Source organism: Myodes glareolus, chromosome 6, assembly GCF_982192425.1.
Source record: "Myodes glareolus chromosome 6, mMyoGla1.1, whole genome shotgun sequence".
Classification (NCBI taxonomy): domain Eukaryota; kingdom Metazoa; phylum Chordata; class Mammalia; order Rodentia; family Cricetidae; genus Myodes; species Myodes glareolus.
In genome coordinates this window covers 49,056,070-49,082,996 of record NC_142031.1, presented here as the reverse complement: position 1 = coordinate 49,082,996, position 26,927 = coordinate 49,056,070, and the positions used below count along the sequence as shown (strand labels likewise).

The following is a 26,927-nucleotide window of genomic DNA, read 5'->3' as shown; positions in this document are numbered from 1 at the left end:
CTGATATGTATAATTGTTTGTTCAACATCTGCTTCTCCCTAACGAGAGTAGAAACTAGGCTGGTCTGTGCTCCCGGCCCCACGACAGTAGACGTTGAATTAATTTGCAATCTATTGACCAAATAAACAGTGCACAAACTGCCCCCCAAAATCCGAGTTTAGTTCGAGAACAAACAGCTTCCCCCAGTCATTTCCCAACTGCCAAGAATCCCTCCTCCCCATCTTGGGCTCCGGATCTGGGATGGGTTGAGGTGAAAGGTGAAAGCATCCCTTTGCTTTTACTCTTAAAAAGTGAGAAAACTCAGCAAAGGGACCGTGACCAAGGAGGAAGGGGCTTGTAAGGATCCGGGTTTCAAAAAAAACAACAAAGCAAACAGCCAAAGTCCTGAGATTCAGCTTGTGCAATCCTTCCGCATAGGTGCGAGTCTTAGAAAGGTGACGTTGAAGGTTCAGGGCTGCAACTCCAGCTTCTAAAACCTCAGTTTAGAAGCTAACCTGGGCGTAGCCGGAGGGAAGGCGAGAATCCAGTCCCAGCGTTGAGTCTTAGGTCTAGGGAAGGTTCTGTGGGTCAGGTCTGGGAACCTGAACCCGCGGGGCCAGGTTGATCTGCCTTGTCTTGGGAGCGTGGCCCAAGCCCAGGGGGCGGGGCCTAGCCTGATTCCCTCACGCTGATAGGTGATGAGGGTAATTTAAGGCGGGACTTTGACCTCAAATGGAGGAATCAGATCCCAAGGGGCTGGGCCTTGTCCTGAGGGGCGTGGTCGGCACCAACAAGAGTCTCCACAAAGCTTTAACCTCCCGTACTTTCGAGGAGCATAATCTACGCCTTCAATATCCTGGAGGCGGACCCAGACCCTTGGAGGCGTGGTCTAGGCCTGAGTGGGCGGAGCTTGAACCCCGGGATCCGCCGGGCCCCGCCAGGCACGTTCAGGCCCTCGGTGGCAGAGGCTCCACTTTGAGCCAAAGCCCGTTCTCCGTGCGCAGAATGAGCTCCGGCTTCCGCCGCACCTTGTGCGTTCGGTCCACACTCAGGCGGAAGCGCAGCAGTGTCAGCGCCACGACCACTCGCATCTCTGCCATGGCGAAGCTCTGCCCAATGCAGTTCCTGAAGGAAGGGTTCAAATGAGAGGCAAGGATCCTTAGGACGTGCAACCCTGGAGTCAAAGGTTCAAACCCTACCACTGATGGATGAGCACCCTTATCTGAGCTTCAGTTCCTGTCTCTGTAGAACCGAAGACCGCATCACAGAGCTGTAAAAAATGTGTGAGTCCAAAAACCCGGGCTAAAAAACAGGAGAGGTACCTTGTCCTCAAGGATGGAATTGCTATCTGATTCCGAACCCTTGGTTTAGCCAAGGGTACAAAGGGGCTTGTGTTGCCAGAAATTACATGTGGGTGAGGCTTGGTCTCTACTTCCGTGGAGCACACCCCTGACCTGACACTGGGTCCTGACCAGTCCCTCCCATTTGTGGCAACATCTCAGGTCAGAAGAAGCCTTACCTGGGACCTGCTGAGAAAGGTACATAGGCCAGTGGGGAGCGCTGTTGTGGGATTTCCGGATCAAAGCGGTAAGGATTGTACACCTAGAGAAGAATTGCCTGAGTGAGTCTGGCGACTGGCCCAACCATACTGCCTAGTCTGCACCTCAACCACTGAGGGCACCTGCAGGTGGAACACCTCAGGGCCATCTGTTCCAGCCTACCACAGACATTACAGTTTAGCTCTGCCTATCTCCTGTTGTCAAACTTCTGCGTCCACGCTCTTTTCTACCCCGGGGGGCCTTTGCACTTGCCTTTTTCCTGAGCTTGGAATAGGCTTCTCAGCTCAAACCTCGTCTTCTAGGCCTCTCCTGACCCCCTGAGCGAAATGTCCCCACCCCAGCTGTTTTTACTTTCACAGGGCGTTTAGCAGTTCCCAAAATGATCTTATCTATTGGCTTGCTGCCCTGAGGGCAAAGGCAGTGTCATTGTAGGTTATCAGTACTGAGCACTGAACACAGCACACAGCAGTAACTGATGACCTCATAACAAGGACTGGCTGCAGCTCTGGGAGCAGGAGGGCCAGTTCCTGCAACCAGCCCTGAGAAGGAGCAGGGGCCATGGAAGGACAAAGGGAGGAACTTACCTTAGAGTCAGGCCACACTAGGGGGTTGTAGTGCGTCCCATAGATACTGAGCAGGCAGATAATACCTGTAGAGACATTTGGAATCAGTGGGGCCCAAGGGAGCTTTTGAGCACACACACACACACACACACACACTTCTGATTCTCTCTGCAGTCAGGGAGAGACTACCGCCAGCTACCACCACTTCCTGTCCGTCCTTTTCTGAAAACATTTGCTGCTGTGTCTGTTCTCTCTGTCTCTAGCAAGCCTCATCTCCTGACTGCCCATACAGGATGACTTTTCTGCTCACAGGTATGTGAATGCTCCTTCTACGTGTAGCTACCTCCTTTGGCTCCTTCTGCCCTCTGGATGGAGTCAGCTGCCTGCACTCGGCCCGCAAAGCCGTTCATTCACCACCTGCACCCTGAAGTTCTACATAAACAATCTTGTCTTGGAGAATGGCTGTCCACATTTCTTCCCTGGATGAGGTCCTCCCTCCATCCTGGGCTTCTCAAGCCAGCCTCTTCCTTTTGCTCATCCTTGATGCCACATGGACAGGAATGTGTGGAGCCTACTGCAGCTCTCCAGAAACTGGGTGGTACTTCAGTCTGAGCCCCAAGCATCACCCTAAATATAGCGTGGCTCTCAGGGGAGAGATGGCTACTGAGTGAACCTAACCTTCTGGGTCAGAATTTTTAAAAAAGGCTCAGCAGGTTGAAATGCTTGCTGTGAAATCCTGAGGATCTGGATTCAAACCTTAGAACTCATGGTGAAAGAAAAGAATTGACTGCTAAAAACTGTCCTGACCTCCATATATGTGCATGTACACACACACACACATACACAGAGTGGTGGTAATAATAATAAAAAGGGGGTAGCAGTAGTAGTAATAATGATAATAATAAATGAGAATAACTTATTTTAAAGAAACCAACTCTCTATCATCAGCACCCACCCAGGTCCAGGCCTCTCCAGTCTGGCTACAGACACATCTACCTCCTCCGCACACGCCCAGGCTGCCCTCTGTGCCGGCCAGTTATATCAACTTATTGTAGTCTAGAATCACCTGGAAAAGGAGTCTCAGTGAGGGGTTGCCTCGTTAGACTGCTCTGTAGACATGCCAGTGAGAAGATTTCCTTTTCAAAATTTATTTTTATTTTATATGTACTGTGTGTGTGTGTGTGTGTGTGTTATGTATGACTTATGTATGAAGGTGCCCACAGAGGCCAGAAGTGTGTGTCAGATACCCTGGCTCTGGAATTATGGGTGGATGTGAACTGCCCAACAAGGTGCTTGGAACTAAACTCAGGTCCTCTACAATAATTGCAAGCGCTTTTATTCTTTTTTTATATATTTTAGGTTTATTTATTTATTTATTGTGTGTATGAGTATTTTACCTGCATGTATGTATGTGTATCGCATTCAAGCCTGGTGCCTACAGAGTTAAGAACAGGGTATCGGATCCCCTGGGACCGGAGTTGCAGACAGTTGTGAGCCACCACATGGTTGCTGGGAGCCAGCACTCTTAAAGCGCTGAGCTGTGTCTCCAGCCCCCATAGAAGATCTTTTTAACTAGATTACTTATGGTGAGAAGACACACTGAATGTGAGTGGTACTGTTTCATGGGCTAGGACCTGGACAGAATAAAAAGGCATGCATGGAGTCATTCCTTGCTCTCTGCTTTTGTCTGTGGCTGCAATACCATTAGTGGCCACCCTAACCCATCTACCATGATAGACTGTAACTGGGAATCATGAACCAAATAAACACTTTGCCCCTAAAATCGCTTTTGCCGGGTTATATATATTGTCACATCGGCAGGAAATGAAACTAAGACGCCCGCATCACTAGCAACAGACACACAGGGATCTTCCCCATCGTAGGGGTCCTGCACCCACAGCAGGCGTGACTGGAACCCTGCAAACCATGCCGTAGCAGGCACCTTTGGGAATGATGCGCCCATCTGGCAGCTTGATGTCCTCGGTGCATCGGCGAGAGATGAGCGTCACGGGTGGGAACTGGCGGAGGCTCTCCTTGATACACATGGTGGTGAAGGGCAGCTGAGTCAGGTCGTCCCTGAAGAGAAAGGAACTGAGCCTCCTCCTCGAACACACACACGCACACACGTGTAATTCCCCGAACACACGCATGCACACACGGGAATGGTTTTCGTAGGACCCATTCAGAGATCCGCCATGGCCCCACAGCTTCTGCAGTCTGCAGTGTCCCAGGCTGGTGTCAGGAGTGTGGCTGGCCAGGAAGGAAGATGTTCTAAAGAGACACTGAGCCCTCAATCTGACCATCTGACTGCTCAAGCAATGGAGTACAGGAACCTGGAATTCCCCCAGGGATCTAATGCCAGGAAAGGGGGAAAGGTAAAGGCTCCCAGGAGGGAAACTCTCTCCCAGGAAGAGACTTACAGTCAGATCACTTTACAGTACATATGGTGATGAGGTATATATGTGAGCACCTTGACAGGGCTGCTTACACATATATAACTCTGGCCTCTCCTTAAACCTTAACTTCATTCCAGGAAGCAAAAATGGACTTGAGAAAGTAACACTGTTACTCTTTGTAGTCTGCCCCTCTCCTTCCCAATGTGGTCACTTTGAATATATCTCCTTTTTCTGGTTCCCATTAGTAATTTGGCTGCTTTAATTGAGTAATGGAGAATGTGCTACTGAACCTGATTTGTTGAAGGCACTGACTGTGACCTCAAGCCTCATAACAAACTCTTAGGAAATGAAATATCTGACCACCATGCCTATATTCCAGTTAACTGGGACGCTTTTGCTAGAGAATGAGTTCAAAGTCAACCCAAGCAACTTAGTGAGGCCCTGACCTAAAACAGAACAAAGCTAAAACCAGAGGAAGGTCGTGAGAAGGCTCAGTGAGTTAAGCTTGCTTCCAAGCCTGACTATCTGGATTCAATCCCTGGAGAAGGAGCAAGCCAACTCCTGCAGGTTGTCCTCCAACATCCACATGTCTACAGTAATACACACGTGTGTGCACACACACACACACATGTTAGATAAATAAATAAATGTAATAGAAACAAAAAAGGAAAAGATAACCAAGGATGTTTCTCAGTGATAGTCCAACTGGTTGGTGTATATGAGGTCCTAGGTTCAGACACAATTATCTGACCATCAACCAGTCACAATGGTGACAAAAGAAACAGCAAGCAATGGGGCTGGCTGCTGGGGCCAGCACTAACCTAGCATTGATGAACTGCTGTGCGATCACGGGAGGTACCAGAGCAGTTAGGAACCTAAGAGCAGGAGCCTGTATGCATCCTTTGCAGATTTCATCTGTTGTATTTTCTGTTTCATTGCTTATTTCAGAATAGTTTATTGTACTCAGAAATCCAAAATGGACTAGTTGTAACTATTAGTTCATTTTTTTAAATCAAAACTCTGTCTTTCTTGTGAGTGCATGCATGCATGTATGTGTGCATTGCGTTGCTTTGGACAAAGTTTTGTTATATAGCTTAAGCTAGTCACGATCTTACTGCAATCCTCCTGTCTCAGCCTCCAGGACTAGACTTGTGCACCACTACACCAAACTCTAACAGGCTAGTTTTGGGTGTATCTGTCACATGTATGCAGATGCCTGTGAAGGCCAGAAGGGGGCACCGTATCACCTGTATTTGGAATGACAAGCAATGGTGAGCTGTTCAGTGCTCGGATTGGAATTCAGGACCCCTTAACCACTGTGCCATATCTCCAGCCCCCAAGAAGCTTTATGTTGCTGTCATAAAGTGCCAAGGAACATCCTTGTCATAAAGATATCACGGATATAAACATGACAAAGAACACAGAAGAGCAGTAAGATTGGAACTAGCATCGTCTCCTGCCTGACTCCCTAGCCAGACCCTGTAGCATCTCCCTTTTTGTAAAGGCAGAGGAGCAAGTCGTTTAGGGTACTGTACCTCTCACCTGAGAGCCTCCCTGAGGACTCACACAGAAGTTTGAGAGAGAAGTGAAGGGACTTCTCACTATGCTACTTAATTGGAGGGAGGGGTTAACTGAAAGCAATACTTAGTTCAGAGGAAGTGATTTCCCTCCTCTCCCCATACAGGCCAGCATGAAACTCACTATGTAGCCCAGACTGGCCTTAAACTTTAGTCCTCCTGCCTCAGCCTCCCCAGTGCTGTGATTGTGTGTGTGTGTGTGTGTGTGTGTGTGTGTGTGTGTGTGTGCATTTGTTGATCTGTGGTAGCATGCATGGATGCATTTGGGTGTTTGTCCATATATGTATGCATACGTGACACCTCCAATGTCATTCCTCGGACACAATACACCATCTATTTTGGGGGTGGGGGTGGGGAAGAGTCTCTCATAGACCTAGAATTCCCTGATTATGCTAGACTGACTGACCAGTGAGCCCAGGAATCTGCCTATCTCTACCTCTCCAGTATTGGGATTATAAGTGTTTGCCACCATATCCGGTTGTGGTGGTTTGAATAAGAATGGCCCCCATAGGATAATATATTTGAGTGTTTCAAATGTATTTGAAGTAACACTACTTAATTAGGAGGTGTAGCCTTGCTGATGGAGCCAGTAAGGGCAGACTTTGAGGTTTCAAGAGCCCAAGCCAGGCCCAGTGTCTCTCTCTTTACTGTCTGTAGATTGAGCCATAGAGCTCTAAGCTCCTTCTCTAGCACCGTGTCTGCCTACATGCTGCCATGCTTCCTGTCATGATGGGAATGGGCTAAACTCTGAAACTATAAACAAGCCCCAGTTAAATACTTTCCTTTATAAGAGTTGCCATAGTCATGGCGTCTCTTTATAGCAATAAAACAATAACTAAAACACCAGCTTGGGTTTTTTTGTTTTGTTTTGTTTTGTTTTGTTTTTTAAGCGTGATTTTCTTTCATGTTCACAAGGCAACATTTTGCCAACTACGGCATCTCCCAGACCTCTTCTGCTTTTTTGGAAACAGTGACTCGTACAGCCCTGGCTGGCCTCAAGCACAATCTGTAGACAAGGCTGACCTTGAACTCTTCCTGCTTCAGCCTTTGAAAGGCTGGAATGATCAGTGTGCCACCATGCCTGGCTACAGGCCTCTGCTCTGCATCCCTCAGAGTCAGCTCACATCTCAAGACTGTCTTTCTGCTCTCTCTTCTGCAAACATGATCACCCTGGCATGCCACTTTCTCCAAACTGAAACATTCCTTCCCAGAGGGTGATGTGTCTACAGGCATTATTCTCAGGCCACTGGGACCTTCCCGCCCCACTCTTGTTGAGTTTCACCATGGGACTTGACTCCTCCACAATGTTTTGGTGCATGCAAAACTTTTTTTTTTTTTTTACACTTCTGGAGTCTTTGAGAACAAGCCCCAGAGTAATATGGGATCCTAGCAGAATTAAGAGACTCCTGGAAGAAACCTGAACCCAGACAACAGTTTGGAAGTAGCCCCACTCCATACAACGGGGCTCAATAACCACAAAAAATTCACGTGCGGGTAAAGTGATAACTAAATGCCGGCCACAAGCCACTGAATTTGAGGGATGTTTGCTAGGTGAAGTGGTTCTGAGAACTGCTGAAGAAGGGGTAGGCATCACAGTCAGCCCCATGTTACTAATTGGAATTCTGGAAGCTTAAGGGGCTTGTCTAAGGCCACATAACCAGAAAGTGATAGAGCAGAGACTCCTCCCTTCAATCCTCCTGACCCTCCCAACTGACCAGTCCAGCTCTTCCAGCTCCCGGCCTTTCATGACTTCTTGGATCTCTTTCCGGCACTTCTCCTGATACTCCGGATACTTGGCCAGGTTGAACAGTGCCCACGACAGCCCACTAGATGTTGTGTCATGACCTGTGGCAGATAGGTATGGTAAAGCTGCCACCTCCAGGCAGACTACAGTGTCCCCTAGGGTGTTCCCCAAACCGGGAGGACAGCCGCACTTCTCCACCTAACTCGGCATTCTTACCTTCAAACATGAATGTATCAGCCTCTGCCCGGATGTCCTCATCAGACAATTCCTTTCCCTCTTCATCCTGCAATGGCAGTGGAGGTTGCCGAGCCTGCTTTACCCCACTTCCCACAACCTAGAGGTCCGCAAGTACCATGCACCTCTGTGCACCTGTGTGCCTGGCTTCCCATCCACCCCTCTCCTAAACTAAACAGGGTATAAACACTCCAAGGAGAGTGAAGGATGCAACGTACTATAAAAGTTGAAAGGTGAGAAAGGGGAAGGAATGTCAAAGGGAGTTCATACAGGCATCACTTGACAATTATGTGACAGTTCAAAACATGAGTGAGGGGGACAGAAAAATGGATCCAGACATAAAATCCATACATAAAAATGTCTCCTACTCATCCCGACAGCCTAAGTTCAACCCCCAGAACCCACGTGGTAGGAGAGAATCAACTCCCACAGTTTGCCCTCTGATCTCCACATTTATGTTGTGGCACATGCATGCTCACACGCCTTCATAGATTCAATAAATAAATAAATGTAAAAAGAAGAGGAGGAAATGCATTAGGTAATTTCACCATTTACATAAACTACCAGATACAATTTCACTAAGTGATTAGGAGTGTGTGTGTGTTGTTGTTGTTGCTGCTGCTGCAGATAGTCAGGACTGTGTATTTCCTAGGCAAACCTACCTCTCCAGCCTCTCCTGGGAGATACTGCCTATGGGGTCAGAACAGTTTTCAATTCTCTCTTTCCATCACGTGAGTTCGATGGCTCGAACTCAGGCCATCAGACTTGCTGACAAGCCTCTTTACCCCCTAGCCATCTTGCCAGCCCTCCTCTTCTTCCCTCTCCTCTTTCGTTTTGATCCTTTCCATTTCTTCACAGGTCATGTAGCCCAGAGTCATCTCAAACTCGCAATCCTCCTGTTTGAACCTTCCAAGTTCTGGGGTTTTGTGTCGCCATACCCAGCTATTCTAAGATACCTAGAGATGACTTAAATCTATGCAAGGGTTACCGTCAGATTAGAACGCCTCCATTTACTCTTCCATGCTGCACACCTGCATTTACTGAGCAACTCCTGACAGTCACTTATCCTGCTGGATACCCAGCAACTTTGTCATCAGGTGTTATGAGCACCAGGATACAAGAGATGGGTATGATGATCTCAATCAGATTCCCTCTGAGTGGCAGAGTCAGGGCTGGAATCCAGAACTGTGTTAGAATTTCCATACAAGAAGCTGAGTGACTCATCCCTGTGATGCCAGCACTAGGGAGATGGAGGCAGGAGGATCCGAAATTCACAGTCATCCTCAGCTACACAAAGAGCCTGAGGTTAGCATTGGCTAAATTAGATACTGCCTCAAAAGTGAAGAACAGGCAACAAACAAGAAAGATTGGAAAGAGCCGGATGGTGGTGGCGCATGCCTTTAATCCCAGCATCGGGAGGCAAAGGCAGACAGATCCCTGTGAATTCGAGCCCACCTGGCCTACAAGAGCTAGTTCCAGGACAGGTTTCAAAGCTTCGGAGAAACCTTGTCTCGAAAAACGAACACAAAAAGACTGGAAAGATATTTCCGTAGTTAAGAGCACTTGCTGCTCTTATAGAAGAACTGTAGCTCATAACTAATCCCCACGAGTCTGAGAATTTTCTCAGAACTGGGTGTAATTTTAGGGTCAGGAGCCTACTTCCACCCACCCTCACCTTGGCCAGCAGCAGCACGTCTATGAAGTCCAGGGTTTTGCCTTGCTTGGCCTTCAGCCACGCCTCTGCGCCCTGTTTGTGCAGTGCCCGCCGCCGTTCCTGGATGACTTCAGTGGTGAACTTATGCACGGTGTCGCAGGCCTGGCGGAAGCGCCGCCCGTCGGCCGTGAAATAGTAGATGAAATCCAGGTAGTGATGCAGGCGGTATTGGCGTTTCACCACCAGAGCGCTCAGTTCGATGATGGAAGAGATGTAATCGCTCATTCTCCTGCAGAGAGAAGGGCAGTGAGCCACCCGCGCGGCCCAGAGACATGCACTGAGCCCCGTCTCTGTTGCATAATGACAGACAGAATCTCTGTATTATTTTGTTATTTTTTAAATTGTTTTTATTTTATGTGCATGAGTGTTTGCCAGCATGTATGTCTGTGCACCAGCTGTGTGTAGCGCGTGAATGGACCAAAAGGAGTCTGATCTAGTGGGGCTGAATGCCGAGTTCTACAAAGCAGCAACTGCTCTTACAGCTGGGCCACCTCTCCAGCCCCTGTATTCTCTCTCTCTCTCTCTCTCTCTCTCTCTCTCTCTCTCTCTCTGTGTGTGTGTGTGTGTGTGTGTGTGTGTGTGTGTGGCTGGAGATGGATTGCAAGGTTTTGCATGTACTAGGCAAGCACTTTGCCAACTGAGCTATATCACCAGTCTTTTTGTGTTTTTTGAGACACAGTCTCTTGCTGCCCTGTCTTTACCCATCAAGTACTTGGATTGTTTTTATTTTTTATTTTATGTGTATGAGTGCTTTGCTTGCACATCTGTGCACTGTATGTGTCCTTGGTGCGCTCAGAAGTCAGAAACGGGAGCTGGATCCCGTGAAACTAGAATTACAAATGGTGCTGAACTGCCAGAAAGGTGCTAGGGATCAAACTGGGTTCTACACAGCAACATCAAGTGCTCTTAATCACTAAATTATCTCTCCAGCCCGTGAGGTTTTTTTGTTTTGGTTTGGTTTTGCTTTTGCTTTCTGGTTTTTTGAGACAGGGCTTCTCTGTGTAGCCCTGGCTGTCCTGGAACTTGCTCTGTAAACCAGGCTGGCCTTGAATTCAGAAATCCTTCTGCATCTGCCTACCAAGGGCTGGGATTACAGATGTCTGCCACCACACCCAGCTCATGTGGGAGTCTCAGTGTATGTGTTCACCACATGCATGCAGGTGCCCTAGGAGGCCAGAAGATGCCCCTGGAACTGGAGCTATAGGTGGTTTGTTAACTGCTTGCCTGTCTTTGTGCTTAGAACCAAATTTCTCATCCTGTGCAAGAGCATCATGTGCTTGTAACCACTGGATCATCTCTTAAGCCCTGTTCTGGCTTATTATATTTCATTGCGCAAGACTAAAGGTGGAACCGAGGGCCTCCTACATAAGAGGCACCCTACTTCAGAGTTGCTCAATCAGCCCCATAAGGAATATTTGGATAAACCTAAGTGATTATTATTTTATTAGTTCAGGCAACAAATATTTACTGACTGCTTTTTACAAGCCAGGAAAGATGCCACATTATTTTATCCTTAGAGCATTTCTCAAAATCAGATGTTTTCATCTTTGTTTGGCAAAGGATTAGGGGTGGTGGCCCCCTCTATAATCCCAACACTAAAGAGGTGGAAGCAGGGGTGATCAAGAGTGGGTACTGTGTGAAAGTCTGTCGGATGGGATGGAAGTATGACCCAATAGTTAAGAGCACATGCTAGTCTCCCAGAGGAACAAGGTTTAATTCCCAGCACCCGTGCTGGACAGTTCACAGCTTGCCTGCAACTCCAGCTCCAGGGCCTCTGACACCTCTAGGCTCGATGGCCACCTGGACTCATGTGCACATGCCTGCCTATGCATGGACACAAAGGCATAATATTTAAAGATAAACTAAGTTTTTCATATATTTTTTTATAGAAGGAAAAGAAAGTGGGCATAAGAAAGGAGAGGGAGGGAGATACAGATGAAGAAAAATAGCAATACAGAAAGGAGATGAAGAAAAAGAAGATGAGGAAGAAGAGGGGATAAGATAAAATAAGAGGGAAGAAAAAGGATAAAAATGACAAGAGGAAAGGAAGGAGAGAAAAGAGGGAGGAGAGGGAGGAATCAAAGAAAGCATGAGGTGAACATTTCTGTGTTGTGCTCTCTCTGTGGAGGAATAAGGGAGAGCAGCATTTCCTGAGCGTCCACTAAGTGCGAGGACACTGGCCGACACCATTTTACCTACTTAATTATGTATTTATATGGAGTTTTTGCTTGCTTGCTTTTGAGCCAGGTTCTCGAGATGTAGCCCAGGTTATCCTAAAGGTCACTGTGCAAGCTGGCCTTACCTCAGAGCAATATTCCTGCCTCTGCGTCCTGAGTGCTCAGTTTAAAGGTGTGTGCCACCTAGCTCTGCGGGGTTTTTGAGACAAGGCTTCACTAAGCTGTCCAGGCTAAACTCAACTCAAGATCCTCTTGCCTCAATCTCTCAAAAGGTGCAATTATGGATCACGGGTGTGGACTACCACACCCAGCCAAAATCTCTCTTGATCCTTTTTATAGGAGAACTGAGGCTGAGAGAGGTGACGTCACCTTGGGGGCCACCAGGAAGATAAAGAAAGAAAACAAGGTTCAGGGTGCACAGCCAAGCTTGCTTCACAGCAAGGAGGGTCCCACTCTCCTTCCACCCCCACCTACCCTGGGGGCCACACTCACTCCTGGCAGTCACTGTTGTAACTGAACACACATTTCTGAAGGCTGTCCAGGGTCAGAAGACTGACATGCTCGAACATATCAAAGGAGGTCACAGAGCCCTCTGCCAGACGCCGCCGCCATTTAGCCTGGAAGGGAAACACGAGGCCACCAAGTGTAAAGACCGCAGACCACAGCTGCTCAGACAGGAGCAAGGGGGACCCACTGCCAACTCATTTCAGGTGTAACAACGACACTGCCCCTCCTCTTTGAGGCCTGCCCAGATGAGTCTCGGGACTCACATGCATGATGTCTGTGCTCTGGTTGAAGATCTTCATGTAGGGCTTCAGGATGTCAAAGTGGAAAGCAGGTGTGAGCAGGCGGCGGTGCCGGCTCCACTTGTTCCCTTTGCTGAGCAAAAGTCCATCCCCTGAACCCAGAAAACCAAAGGCTAGAGACCGCTCCTCTTCACGACCAGAGCCCTCCAAGAAACCCCATATACTCTCCTGACTTCCCTGTCTCATAGACAACCATTTTGGCTTCCTTTTCATAATGAGGTGTGTTTAGAGTCCATTGGAAAACGATAGAAAATCAGGAGGCAACCCCACCTCCCACCCCATCTTCCCCAGCTACCTGCCAGTGCCTATTGGACATAACCTCAATTTATCCTAAAATTGAAAGGTATAGGAAGTCTAAGCCCCTGTGTCAGAAGCAGAGGGAGTCTCCAGTCCCAAGATACACAGCAGATGAACTTTTTTGTCCTCAACTAATGGGACAGGGATCTGAGGAAGGGACAAAGCTAGACACCAGAATGATAGTACCTCCCTGAAGAACTTAGCCAATGAGAAATCCAAAGGGCAGAGAAACATTAGAAATATAAAAACCTGTCAGCAGTTAAGAGCACTGGCTGCTCTTCCAGAGGACCCAGGTTCAATTCCCAGCACCCACATGGTAGCTCACAACTGTCTGCAACTCCAATTCCAGGGGATCCAACACCCTCATACAGACATGCATGCAGGAAAAACCACCAATATACTAAAATAAATAAACAAACATAAATAAATGAAAAAGAAATATAAAAACCAGTTGGGGTTGAATTGAGGGGGAAGGCAGCCATTTTGCCTTTTCTTCATACTCGCACCCAATTTTGCAAAGTTTCCTTCCACTGCTCTGAGTCTCCCCGTAGTCTTATTATAAAGTGGGGATCACCCTCCTCCCTGTGGCACTCACCTAACCAAGGCTTCAGGAAACTGTAGAAAAACTCATCCTTGGGCGCAATGGCAGCTGTGGAGAGAGAAGAGGCAGTGGTGATCCCAGACCGAGTTCCGACCTCTGCTTATGGCTTCCTTGGGCCTCTTCTCTGGGCTCCTGCCCTCCCATATCTCCCCACCTTCACATCCATCCCTTGATAAATCTTATAGCATGCTGATCTGAACACCTCCCATGGCTCCTGATTGCTCTCGCAGTAGAGCCTTGAGTTGGGCATGGTGTTCTACACCTGTAATATGAGCAGTTGATACACTAAGTCAGAAAGACCACTGTACATTTCAGGGCAGCATCAGTTATGTCCATAATAAGTTCCAGGCCAACCTGGGCTGCTGGGTATTAATAATTTTACTAAAAGGAAAATTTAAAAAAAAAACAAAACTTGGGCCTACAAGATATCTCTGTGTGTCAGGATGCTTCCTGCTAGTCTGATGACCTGAGTTTAATTCCAGGGACTCAGAAAGAAAAAGGGGAGAACTGACTTCCACAGCCTGTGCTCGGACATCCACATACATGATGTAGTGCATACTTATACATGTGTGCACGCATGTACACACTAAAAAGATATACAAAAGACACCCAAGTTTTAGAAAATTTGCATGTATATATATATATATATATACATATATATATATATATATTTCTCTATCTGTATGTGTGAGTGTGTGTGTGTAAGCATACACATGCCCTGGCACTTACATGGAGGTCAAAGGACAACTTGTAGGAGTCAATACTCTTCTTCCATGTGGGTCTCAGAGAGTAAATTCAGTTCGTCAGGCTTGCCAACAATTGACTTTACCCACAGAGCCACCTCATTGGCCCTGAATGCTGGACTTCCTTACATTTAAAAAAAATGGGCTGGAGAGATGGCTCAGAGCTGTTCTACCAGAGGTCCTGAGTTCAACTCCCAGCAACCACACGGTGACTCACAGTCATCTATAATGAGTTCTCTTATGGTGTGTACAAGTTGGAGAGAATCAAGTGTTGTTCTCTGACCTCTTCATATGTACTATGGCACTTTAGTGCCTCCTCTCCCTTCCCCACATACCAAATAAAAGTTAATTTATTTTTTAAGATGCACTTATAATCCCAGCCATGTGAAGGTAAAGAGAAGTGAATATCTGGGGCTCTCTGGCTAACCAGTCTTCACAAGCTCCAAGCCAGTGGGAGATTCTGTCTCAAAACACAAGATGGAAGGCACATGAGGAGTGACAGCTCGGTCTTGACACGCATGCATGCATATACACACACCCACAAACCAACACACACACACCAAAAGCTAGATATTGCCCGAGTCACAGGTTAGGGAATCGTGAAGCTTTTTTACCCACATCCACCAAGTTTTCTGACTGGATATGGCTGCCACAACGACCAAGAAGCTCCAGAAAAGCAGACATGGCAGCTCTGGCTGAGCTTGAACTAACGAGACAGGTCATGGGGCCAGGGTAGAACCCCCAGCAATTCTTCAATGGGAGAGACTCCAGAGTGGCCTGCAGCGACTGGATGCCAGGGTGAACGTCCTGCTACTGATGGCTTTGGACAGAAGCCTGGTATAATACTACAGTTCATTTGTGAAGTAGCAAATCATAAGCTTTACAATGAGATCTAGGAAGGAATCCCATGTCACCGTGGGACATCATGTCCCCAAGACCATCAAAGATGGGGGTGCTATTTGGCACTATGAGGTTCAGAACATCAAATGTGAATCACAGATCTTTGTAGATGATGTTAAAAAGATTGCTAACAGAGGAAACCCAGAGAAATCAAAGCTGATGTAATGAACTGGGTTTGGTGGCACACACCTGCAATCCCAGGAGGAGGCAGGAAGTTCAGAAGTTCAGAAATACCTTGGGCTATGTAGTGAGTTCAAAGCCAGCCTGGGACATTGCCAAAAAAAAAGACAACCCTTTTTGATTCAGTGAATGAACGAATCAAATGGTAGATGGATGAGAGAAAAAACAAGAGCTGGAAAAAGGGCTCTGAGAGCAAGTGTACTTGTTGTACAAGCAGGAGGACTGAGTGTGGATCCCCAGAACCCAAGAAAAAAGTCACAGCCCAGTGAGATGCTTCAGTGGGTAAAGGTGCTTGTCACTAAGCCCAAAGACCCAACTTAGATCCCACGAATCCCCATGGTTGAAGGAGAGAACAGACTCTTGCAAATTGTTCTCTCACCTCTGCTTGTGTGCTGTGGTTCACACCTGCCCTAACACACACACAAAGTAAGTAAATAAAAACTAATTAAAATAAGTAAGGCATGGCTGCAAGCACCTGTGATCCCAGGGCTGGGGAGTGAAAACAGAATCTCTGAGGCTCACAAGTTTAGCTGAAAATTGTCGAGCCTTAGGTTCATTAAGGACTTGCTCCTTGAACTACAAGTGTGTACATACACATACATGTGTGTGCACACATGTATGCATGCACACACAGACACACATGCACACTTGTTTTTATTTTATAAGAATAAAGCAAAGGAAGTAAGGAAAGGAGAAATGAATAGTTGGATTGATGGATGGATGGATGGATGGATGGATGGATGGATGGATGGATGGATGGATGGTTGGATGGATGGGTGGGATTAGCAGGTGGATGAATGAAAAGAGGGATAGGTAAATGGGTAGGTGGTAGGTTAATGGTTGATATGTACATGAATTATTGAGTGATTAGATGGATGGGTGGATGGATGGATGGATGGATGGATGGATGGATGGATGGATGGATAAGCATATGTGTGGTTGAACAGGTGAACAGATGGTTGAGTGGGTGAACGGATGAATACATGGAAAATTGTATGTATGCATGCATGGATGTATGATTGGGTGATTGGGTGAGTGGAAGGACAGATGAGTAGATGAATAAATAGAAAGATGTGTGTCTGGCTGGCTGACTGGCTGGCTGGCTGGCTGGACTAATGGATACATCGTTCTTGTACACCAATGTTTAATTTAAAATATGTTACATTTGTTTATGCGGTGGAATATCTGTTTAACAATAAAAAAATGTATTGAATTCTTTTATGTTGCATCTGTTTCACTTTGTAAAGCTGTGTTACTTTGCCTGTCTAAAACACTCGATTGGCCTAATAAAGAGCTGACCAGCCAATAGCTAGGCAGGAGAGGAATAGATGGGGCTACCAGGCAGAGAGAATAAATAGGAGGAGAAATCTCGGAGAGAGAAGAGGAAGAGGAAAAGCAAGAAAAGGAGGAGAGGAGGACGCTAGGGTACAGCCACCCAGTTATACATCCAGCCACGGAGTAAGAAGGAAAGAAAGATATATAGAATAAAGGAAGGTAAAAATCCCAGAGGCAAACGTAGTTAAATAGAAATGGGATAATTTAAGTTAGAAAAACTGGACCAACTAAGGCTGGCCATTCATAAGTAAGAATAAGTCTCCATGTATTTATGTGGGAGCTGGGTGGTGGGCCCCTAAAGAGTTAAAAAAAAAACTACACACCATAGAAAGGTTTGAATGGAGGGGAACCCAAGAAAGAGGTACATGCACCCAGGGTGACTCAGCCACCCACGTACCCTTCCCTGCTCTGGCAAACACAGGCACAGTCATCCTTCATCAGCAACACTGGCCGGCACACCCCTTCTGCTGCCTTTCTGTGCCCAGCCCATACAAGGTGAAGCTAGTGATCCAAGGATGGCTCTGCTCCACTCCCTGCCTGTGGGAGCTCCTGGGTGGGGTGGGAAAGGGAAGGAGAGGCCCACACCAGTCAATTATCAAACCAGCAGAGGGTGTGCCAGTTACTAAGAAAGTCACAGAGTAGGGCTCCTGGAAAGACCCAAAAGGCTTCTAGGTGGAAGTAGCACCGAAAGCAAGGTAGCAAGACAGTCAACTTCTCTCGTCTTGACTTTGGAATCCAGGCTAAACTAGTCAGGAGTCTTACTGACACCCAGATCTGGTCAACTACTGCCTGGCTCATATACCTGCCATTGGCCCTAGCACCCCAGGATAAAGTGGAAACCCATCTGCTTCTTGGTCCAGCTTCTTCGGAACTCTCAGTCTCATTTCTCACTCCCCACGCACACCCCCTCCACTCTACCCACTCAGAGCACCTGAGTTCCCCTAGACCTTCCCACATCTGTACCTCTGGACTGGCAAGCCTCTCCATCTCGGACTCTACACCTGGTTAACTCCTACACATCCTTCAAAGCCTGGCTTTATTGACCCCCTTTTCCCAGGAAGCGCTCTCACAGGGGATCCTTTTCTGCCCCATCCTCTGGCTCATCCTCAACTCTATCCCTGTTCTTCCATGATGGTCTTGCTAGAAAGGAAACTACCTCAACCAGACCGGCAGTGCCACTTCAAGGGAAAGTGCTTTGGGAAGGCTCCTACTACGCGGTGCCCAGCTCAGAGATGCTCAGACACACAAAACTGTTCTTGACAGCCAGGCCTGGAGTCAGACTTCAGCCCTGCTGATGCTTCTTACGAAAACTTAGACAGGTCACCACTCTGAACCTCTATCTCATTTTCTTTATTATTTTTAATAACATTTCCGTGTATGAGTGGGTACATGTGTGTGTATGAGTGCCAAGCAAGGTATGCTGGTGAAGGTCAGAGGACACCCTGCAGGAGGAGGTTCTCTCCTTCCACCATGGGGTTCTGGAAACAAGCTCAGGTCATCTGGCTTGGCAGCAAGCGCCTTTGCCTGCCGAGCCATCCTGCCCCTCACCCCGACAGATACTTCATAAATCTGCACATGTGTCATTGATAGATGAACCAACTGTTGGCTGGTTCATTACTCTAATTACAGTTATCACTTATTGGCAGAAAGCACTTGTGGATTGAGTATTGAACAATTAATGCACAGCCTCTGTGGAAAACGGCAAGGGAATTTCTTAGAAAGTAAAATACAGAGCTGAGGAGTATGATTCAGTAGGTAAGATGCTTGCCTCCCAATGGTGAGGAGTTGGATCTCCTGGAGCCAGTTAAGACCAGACAGGGTAGTCCCTCTGCAGCGAGGCGGAAGGTGGGGACAGGTGAAGGTCTCTGGCCAACAGCAGTGAACAAGAGACCCTGGACCCCACAGCTGACCCAGAAGGTAAGGGTACGTGCTTCCAAGCTCCATACTCATACACCTAAACATGCATACACAAATAAAAGCAATAAAGCCGTTTTTTAAAAAGTGAAATAGAAGACTCAGGAGACAGGATTTAGTAGCAGAGCGTTTGCCAATGGTCCTCAAGACCCTGAGTTCCATGCCTAGTATTGGGGGAGAAAGGCAGAGGAGGGCCAGTATGAGGGCACCTGCCACACAGGTCAAACAACCTGAGTTTGATCCCTGGGACCTGTGTGGTTGAAGGAGAACTGATTCCCACAAATTGTCCTCTGACCTACACACACACACACACACACACACACACACACACACACACACACACACACAAATTTTAAAAAAATCTGTTGTGGGAAAAAAAGAAAGAATAAAGGGGCAGAAGCAGGAGGAGGGGGACTGTGAGAGCGAACGTTCCCCGCAGGATTGTTCACAACAGCCATCGGGTAGGTGAACAAGTAGTTTGATCCATCTCTACAATGGATCATAAAAAGAGCACGGTGGTATGGAGGAACCGGGAAGACAAAAGGCTGACTCGGAGAAACCAGACACACAAAAATTCTGGAGGCAGCAAGTCCATCTGGATGGAAAGCGGGTTCTGGGAGCCAGGAAGCTCAGCAGGGAGGAGCCAGAGGCAAGATTGCCTCAGGCGCAAGCTACTGTGGAAATGATGAAAAGCTTTGAAACTAGAGAGAGTGAGCTGTTGCACAACCCTGCGAACACACGGACGCACACCAATGCACTGTACCCCTGGGCTGGTTCGGCCTCAATAAGGAGAGAACACAGTGAGGGGGAACGGGGTCCAGCCTGGGCAACAGTGACAGTGGAGGTGGACAGACTCACAGGGAGGGGCAGGAGGACTGGAAGCTCCGGGGGACCACACTACCCGAGTGGTGGCACACATCTGAGGGGATCTTTGGTGTGAGCCAGCCTGAGTTAAATAAAAAGACCCTTTTCTCCACATACCAAACCAGTCCCCTTGGGGCTGTGAAGAAAATCAGCTCCAGGCAAGGTCATTCTTGAAGATCCACTTCAAGTGGAATGGAACTGGTCAGACTCACTCACCCCAAAGGATTAGGACTGAGAATGGCGGGTCTAAACCACAGAGACTCCTGGAGGATTCGGGAAGGACTTCCTGGAAGACGAGGCCCTTGGAACTGAGTGCTGAGAATGACTGAGAAGTCACAAGCACACTTGGGAGATAAGTAGGGACAGCAGACAGAAGTATCCACATCTGCCTCCCTGCCAGCCGGCTGCCCATGGGATCACTGAAACACTTGGTCGTGGTGAGTAGGTCACAGTCTTAATGAAGAGAATACCATGACCACGTCCTAGAATTGAACACTTACCCAAATCTGGATGAACAATTTGGATGAACAAATTACTTAGATGTGACTTCCAGTAGGTGCACAGCCTTGCACAGTTCCTGAGACTCTCACATACTCTCACACTTTTTCCCATGTTCTCCCAGCCTTTATTGCCTGGCCCTCTTTGGTGAACTTCTGTTCATTCCTCAAATCCCTACTCAAGTAACTCTTCCTCCATAGTACCCTCATGTCTACAAGCCCAGGAAGGTTCTGGGAGTTGAAAGTTCACTCATGCCTTTGAGGCTCAACCAGCCTACCTGAAGCACTCAACACAGGCTTGATGTAATCAGGATGTACAAGCACCAAGAGAGGCAGGAAAGGTCCGACCCATGCCAGGATGATGTGGTGCATGGTATCCAGGACTTTCTCCTCCTTTTGAAGGCCCTTCTCGTTGGGAAGATACTGCGGCAGACAGAAATGGGCAACAAAGACATGACAGCTCATTTTATTCTGTTCCTTCTCCCTCCCACTACTGCCTCTCTCCTGCAGAACACTGAAGATGGGTCTCTTGTTGCTCTTCTCTGAGTCTCCCCCTCCTCTAAAAGTAGTAAGAACAATAGGGTTGGGGGTGTGACTCAGGGATGGAGCCCCAGCCTAGAATCCCTTAGTGAAGGGCAGGGGTGTGGCTCAGGGGTAGAACTCTTGCCTAGTATTTGTGAAAACATGGCTTTCAAAGGTAGCATAACAGGGAGAGTGAGAGAAAGAGGAAAAGAGAGAGGAAATAGTAAATACAGCAATAAGAGTTGGCATTTATCAAATATTTGATGTATGCCCTCTTTAGTTTTGTCACCTGGATGGCTGAGAATAAAGGGATTGTGTAGATCTGACTGACCTATAGCTATGTGGGGGGGGGGGAGATTATCTTTATTGGTAATTGATGTAAGAGGGTCCAACCCACTGTGGTCAGTACCACCCATGGGCAGGTGATCCTAGTTGTATAAGAAAGCTCCCCAAGCCAAGGGGAGCAAGCTAGTAAGCAGCACACCCCCATGGTTTCTGCTTCTCCCCTGACTTCCCCCAGTGATGGACGGTGACCTGGAAGCCTAGTCAAACAGCCCCTTTCCTTCCCTAAATGGCTTTAGGTCAGGGTGTTTTATCATAGCCACAGAAAAGCAAAGTAAATACAATAATACAATATTAGTTTAGAAAAATACTATTAAAGTGTTTATAGTGGCACATGTCTGCTGTCTCAGCATTTGACAGATAGAGGGCAGGAAGATCAGAAATTCAATATCATCCTTAGCTACATAATAGGTCTGAGACTAGACTGTGTTAGAGGCGTTCCCTGGGGAGTGAGTGAGAGAGAGAAAAAAACAGAGAGATAGAGACACAGAGACATACAGAGAGAGAGAGAGAGAGAGAGAGAGAGAGAGAGAGAGAGAGAGAGAGAGAAGAGCTGGGCCTAGCAGTGAACTTCTGCAACCCCAGCTTTCAGGAAGATAATAACAGTTATAGTAGCCTGGGTTACACACTAAGACTCTTTTCTCAGGAAAAACAAACTAAATCTGAAAGCCGAGAAGGCTTTCTGCCAATATGTGCTTGGAGATCAGCATGAAAATTCATCTATAAGGAAAAGATATTTGACCAAGGACACAATTTCATAGGGGCCAGCTTAAGAAATGGGAAATCAGTTCTGGAGACCGCAGGAGGAGGGCAGGACAAGTCAAGAGGTTGGGGATCCCAGTCCAGAAGACTTTGAACCTTAGCCTTCCTCCAGATAGCAATGAGGAGCCATGGTGGTGTGTGAGCAGGAAAGGGTTGGAATGATTGGAATCCAAAATTTCTCAGGAAGGCTAGAAGACAGCGACTTCAAAGTCAGCATAGCTACAAAAGACAAGATCTTCCTGTGTTGCCCAAGATGAATGTCTGTGTTCTGTGATCAGCCTGAGTAACTGGGTCCAGAGGTTTGTCACCATGTGAACCAATCTTTATGTCTTGAATGGGGTGCATGTGTGTGTATGTGTGTGTGTGTGTATGTGTGTGTGTGTGTCCCTAAGCAGGGACTCTCAATTTACGTTTAGCTCCCCACCTTTTTAAAGAGACTCTTTCTGTCTCAGGCATGAGTTCGCAACAGTAACCTCAACACTCATGAGGCTGAGGCAAGAAGATTTGCTGTGAGCTTGAGACTAGCCTGAGCTACATATGAATCCCGGGCCAGGCTGAGCTGCAGAGTGAGACCATCTCGAAATAAAATTAAAAGCAAAAATTTAGATGAGTCAGGTATGCTCTCAAGAGGCTGAGGCAGAAGGCTTATGAGTTTGAGACTAGCCTGGCCTATAATGACAAGACTTTGTAAAAAAAAAAAAAAAAAAAAAAAAAAACAAAACAAAACCACAGAGAAAGAGTTAGAATCCCAGTATAGTATCATAGTATTCCAATAATGAGAGTAGCTAGGTATGGTAGTGCACGTCTTTAATCCCAGTTTGAGAGTCAGAGGCAGGCAGATCTCTGTGACTTCAAGACCAGACTGGTCTACAGAGCAAGTTCTAGGAAGCTAGGGATACATACATAGAGAGACCTTGTTTCAAAACAAAGAAGGAAAAGAACAAACGTAAAATCACCCTAACAGGTAAGGGCAGGGAAACAAACTCTCCAGGAGCCCCTCCTTGTCCCCACTCTAGGTCCCAGACCCCAGATTTTATGGGCATCAGTACCTCCCCGCTACACTGGAATTGCTGCTACATATAGAACTACAGAAATCATCATCATCATCATCATCATCATCATCATCATTACTACTACTGCTACTATTTTGTTCTAGGCAGCATGGATAATTTTCTTTAAAGGGCAGTTGGTTATCCCGACAACTGTAGAGCCGCTATTGTACTAGTGGGTATATACAACCTGGCAGGTCTTTATTGTAACATTCAGCTCTGAGTAAAAGCAATGATGTCTGCAGTCCAGTACCCAGTGGCATACATTGCAGCTTCCAGTATTAGGAAAGTTAGCCAGCAGAGGGTACGAACTTAACTTTATCGTCAGCTCTGCCTCCTCCCAACCGTGTGACCCTGGGCAAATGCTTGCCTTCTCTGTTTGATCTCCTACTCCACAGTGTGACTCTGCTTCTAACCTCAGCCCGCCCAGCTCTACCCCAGCACACTCACCATGCTCACGTGGCCCAGCAGCCAGTGGCGGCCTGGAGGTTCTGGGAAGCAGCTCAACCTGCGACAAGTGGTGCGGAAGTCCCAACATAATTTGAATACCTGCAGGAGCAGGCGGAAGAGGAAGAAAAGGAGGAAGAGCAGCAGCGCGGACACGGCATACACCCGAAAGGCTGTCTTCTCCAGTCCCAGCAGGTGCAACAAGTAGTCCGTGATGGGCAGCATCCTAGAAGACATGCGGGACTCATCAACACAGGTGGGGAGGGACCAGGCTCCCGCAGGCCTGTTCCGTACACAGGAGGGTCCCCGAGTGTCTCTGGGGTCACCCCCAACCTTCACTTTAGCAGCACACACACCTTTCTTTAGAAGACAAAGACAACTTTAAAAGGGGGCTTATTTTTAATTATGTGTATCGGGGTGAAGGGATCGTGCTTGTGAGTGAAGTACCTGTGGAGGCTAGAAGAGGGTTCAGAGTTATAGAGTTATGAGTGCTGAGAGCCCCAAATTCAAGTCCTCTGGAAGAGAAGTCGTTGCTTTTAGCTGCTGAGCCATCTCTCCAGCCCTAATCCCCACTACTTTTCTTTCTTTTCTATTTATTTAATTTTCATTTGTTTATTTGTTTGTTTTTGCAGTACTGGAAGGAGATGCTATATCCAGAAGGTAGTCTATACTCCCTCTATGTCTCCAGCCACAAGACACAATCTGGAAACTTCTATCATAGGACTTTCTCTGTTTGGGCACCGATAGAGTCCCAGGAAGCAATACACACACATGCACGCACACACATGCACATGCACGCATGCACACGCGCGCGCACACACACACACACACACACACACACACACACACACACACAAAGTAGCCCTCAACCAATAACTCTAGAGTTTTCGTAAATCAACACTCCAGCTATTTCTCTCTCTCTCTCTCTCTCTCTCTCTCTCTCTCTCTCTTCTCTCTCTCGTGTGTGTAAGATTAACTCCAGCAGTCCAAAGCAAGAACATCCCTGACTGGCTTTCTACCTCCCTGTCTTACTTTCCTTCTTCTTTTTCTTCTTTCTTTTTTCAATTAAGGTGAAGATTCACATAATATACAACACCATTTTTCTTAATTTTTGGATGTAAAGTGCTTAACTGTGTACATGTGTCTGTGTGTGCATGTGTCTATATGTGCACTCATGTGCAGGTGTCTTTGGAGGCCAGAAGCAATGGATCCCCAGGACTGGAATTATGGGCAGTTGTGAGTCAGCTAACTTGGGTGCTGAGAGCAAAACCCCCTTCTCTGTAAGAGCAGTGCACACTCTTCACCGCTGAGCCATCCTCCTAGGCACTAAAATGACATTTAAATAAGCAATTCCTACTACAGAATATTATTTGGCCACAAAAAAGAATAGCCTGTTATTTTTGATCAAAAGGGTACTGGAAGACATCATGTTAAGTAAATCAAGCCACTCAGCCTTCTTTCATTGATTGGCTGGTTGAAATGGTCTTGTTAAATGTTCAGGCTGACCTTTAAATCCTGGTATGAAGTGAAATTCTTCTTCAGCCTCACGAGTGACTGGAACTGCAGGTTTGTGCAACCATGCAGGGCAAGGGAAATAAATCAAATGCAGAAAAATAAATGGCAGGCCAAGCATGGAGGCACATGTTTATGTTCCCAGAACTCAAAAACTGAGGCAGAAGGATTGCAAGTGAGGCTAACCTGGGCTCCATAGCTAGATTTTCTCAGATCAGAGAAGAGGGCAGGCAAAAAACTTAAATTCTCTCTCATATGAAAATTTTTTTCTTTAAGTTGACTGAGATATAAAGGTGATTATTTAGAGTTTGAAAGAAATCTGGGCCAGGTGGCACAAGTCAGCAATTCCAATACTTGGAAGAGTGAGACAAGAGGATTAAAAGTACCCAAGGCCAGCCAGGGTGTGGTGGCACACACCACTAATCCCAGCACTCTGGAGGCAGAGGGAGGCGGATCTCTGAGTCTCAGGCCAGCCTGGTCTGCAGAGCAAGTTCCAGGACAGCCAGGGCTACACAGAGAAACCCATCCCAAAACAAAAACAAAAACAAACAAACAAGCAAAAAAACACAAGTAGTAGGGGCAGGGCAGAAGTGCTGACTCAGTGGTTTTTCACATCAAATCTCCTCAGGCAGCTCTCAACCACCTGTAACTCCAGCTCCAGGGATCTGACACCCTCTTCTGGCTTCCTCGGATACCCACCTACGTACATGTGCATACACACATTGGCCACACATGCACGTACACATAAAAGCAAAAGAAAAAAAATTACATCCAAGGTTTGTTCAGATCACACAACAAGGTCCAAGCCAGACCAACAACATGGTGAGACTCGGTCTCAAAATAAAGAGAAAATAATGGGTTGGGAAACCAAGTGTGGTGGTGTGTGCCTGAAATCCCAGCACCTGAGAGGCTCAGGCTGAGGCCAGCCTAGGCTACACAGTACGTTCCGAGCCAGAACGGCCTCAGAGTACATACATCCTGCCACAAACACAATTAATAAAGATTATGAAATTCATAAGGAAGTAAAAGTTTCACTGACATTTAGCATCTTCACAACCTTGTGCAATCATTGCCTCTATCTGGAACATTTTTATCAGAACAATACCAGTGCCCATTAGCAATCACTCCCCTGTTCTTCCTTCCGTATGAATCTTAACAGGCAGATCTTTGAGGCAGGCTAGCCTCAAACATGCTGTGTAACTGAGACTGGATCTGATCCTCTTACAGGGTGCTACCTCCTGAGTGTGGGGATGAAGTCACACCCAGTTTTCTCAGTGCCTGATCTTCCTTGTGATGCTATGGGCTTTCTTCACTTTCACACAGTGGCACCATTCTTGCCTGGCTTAGTCCCTCTACCTCTTCCGAATCTGGTCACATTGGCAAGGATCTTCACTGTGATCTTTGTATTGCTGAGTAGTATCCCATTCTCTGGACATGCCACACTTTGGTTCAACCACTCATCTCTTGATGGATGTTTGGACTGCTTCCGTCTCTGGGGATGGGAAAACGCGCTACTCTGAGCATGTACCTATATGTATTCCTTTGGGTACCTGCTTTCAATTCTCTCGACTCTCTTCTTTCTTTACTGGTATTTGCTGAAATCGCTTCTCAGCCCAGTTACTGGTGTCCAGATACTTGACTTAGGGTCAGCTCCTGAAAGAAACAAAGTGGTGACAAGAATTGAAGAGTGAGCAGGGATACAGTGCTCCCCATGCATGGCACCACACACCACAGGCATGTGAGGCCTTCATCTCAGGGAATCTCACACAGCTTCCCTGGAGTAGATTTTCCAGACCAGGAGGTTGAATCCCAGCTCCATTCCTCCAGGTCAGAGAACTGATAGGTACCGGAGACCATGTCAGCTGTAGGGCACCTGCCTAGAATCCCCGCAGTGAGGGGCTAAGACATGGCTCAGGGCTAACACTGGCTCAGCATGCCCAAAGCTCTCAGTTTCAGTCTCAGCAATACAAAAAACTACAGGAGAACCAAAAAATAAGGTTTTGGTGAGAAAGTGGAGAAACTGGAATCTGGGCATGTTGAGAAGACTATAAAGAGTTCCACAACTCTGTAAGGTGCTCTGATCGTCCCCGTAAGGATGAGGCAGGTGTGTGGTGGCACCTGCACTTTTCCGCGCTCAGAGGGTGGAAGCAGGAGGCGCAGGAATTCAGGATCACCCTCAGTTACACGGTAAGTTTAAGTCTAGCCTGAACTAC

At 47.2% G+C, this 26,927-nt stretch overlaps 1 protein-coding gene and 1 long non-coding RNA gene across 3 annotated transcripts; one reads left to right on the top strand and one right to left on the bottom strand.

Annotated features, from left to right (window-relative positions):
- Positions 1–98: 98 nt before the first annotated feature.
- Positions 99–26,191, bottom strand: Cyp4f22 (cytochrome P450 family 4 subfamily F member 22). Its single transcript, XM_085690766.2, is given in 14 exon segments — positions 99–928; positions 930–1,104; positions 1,499–1,581; positions 2,123–2,187; positions 4,044–4,177; positions 7,790–7,919; positions 8,035–8,101; positions 9,728–9,995; positions 12,436–12,560; positions 12,714–12,841; positions 13,642–13,695; positions 20,359–20,503; positions 23,206–23,428; positions 26,071–26,191. Coding segments are annotated over 14 exon segments (1,737 nt in total). The 5' UTR covers positions 26,151–26,191; the 3' UTR covers positions 99–868.
- LOC146894238 (uncharacterized) lies at positions 1,101–3,031 on the top strand. Of its 2 annotated transcripts, none has more exons than XR_015002304.2 (2): positions 1,101–1,262; positions 2,414–3,031. It is a non-coding gene; the product is annotated as an uncharacterized LOC146894238 (long non-coding RNA). The 2 variants fall into 2 exon arrangements; XR_015738108.1 differs by having other exon boundaries at positions 1,482–3,031.
- Positions 26,192–26,927: the final 736 nt, after the last annotated feature.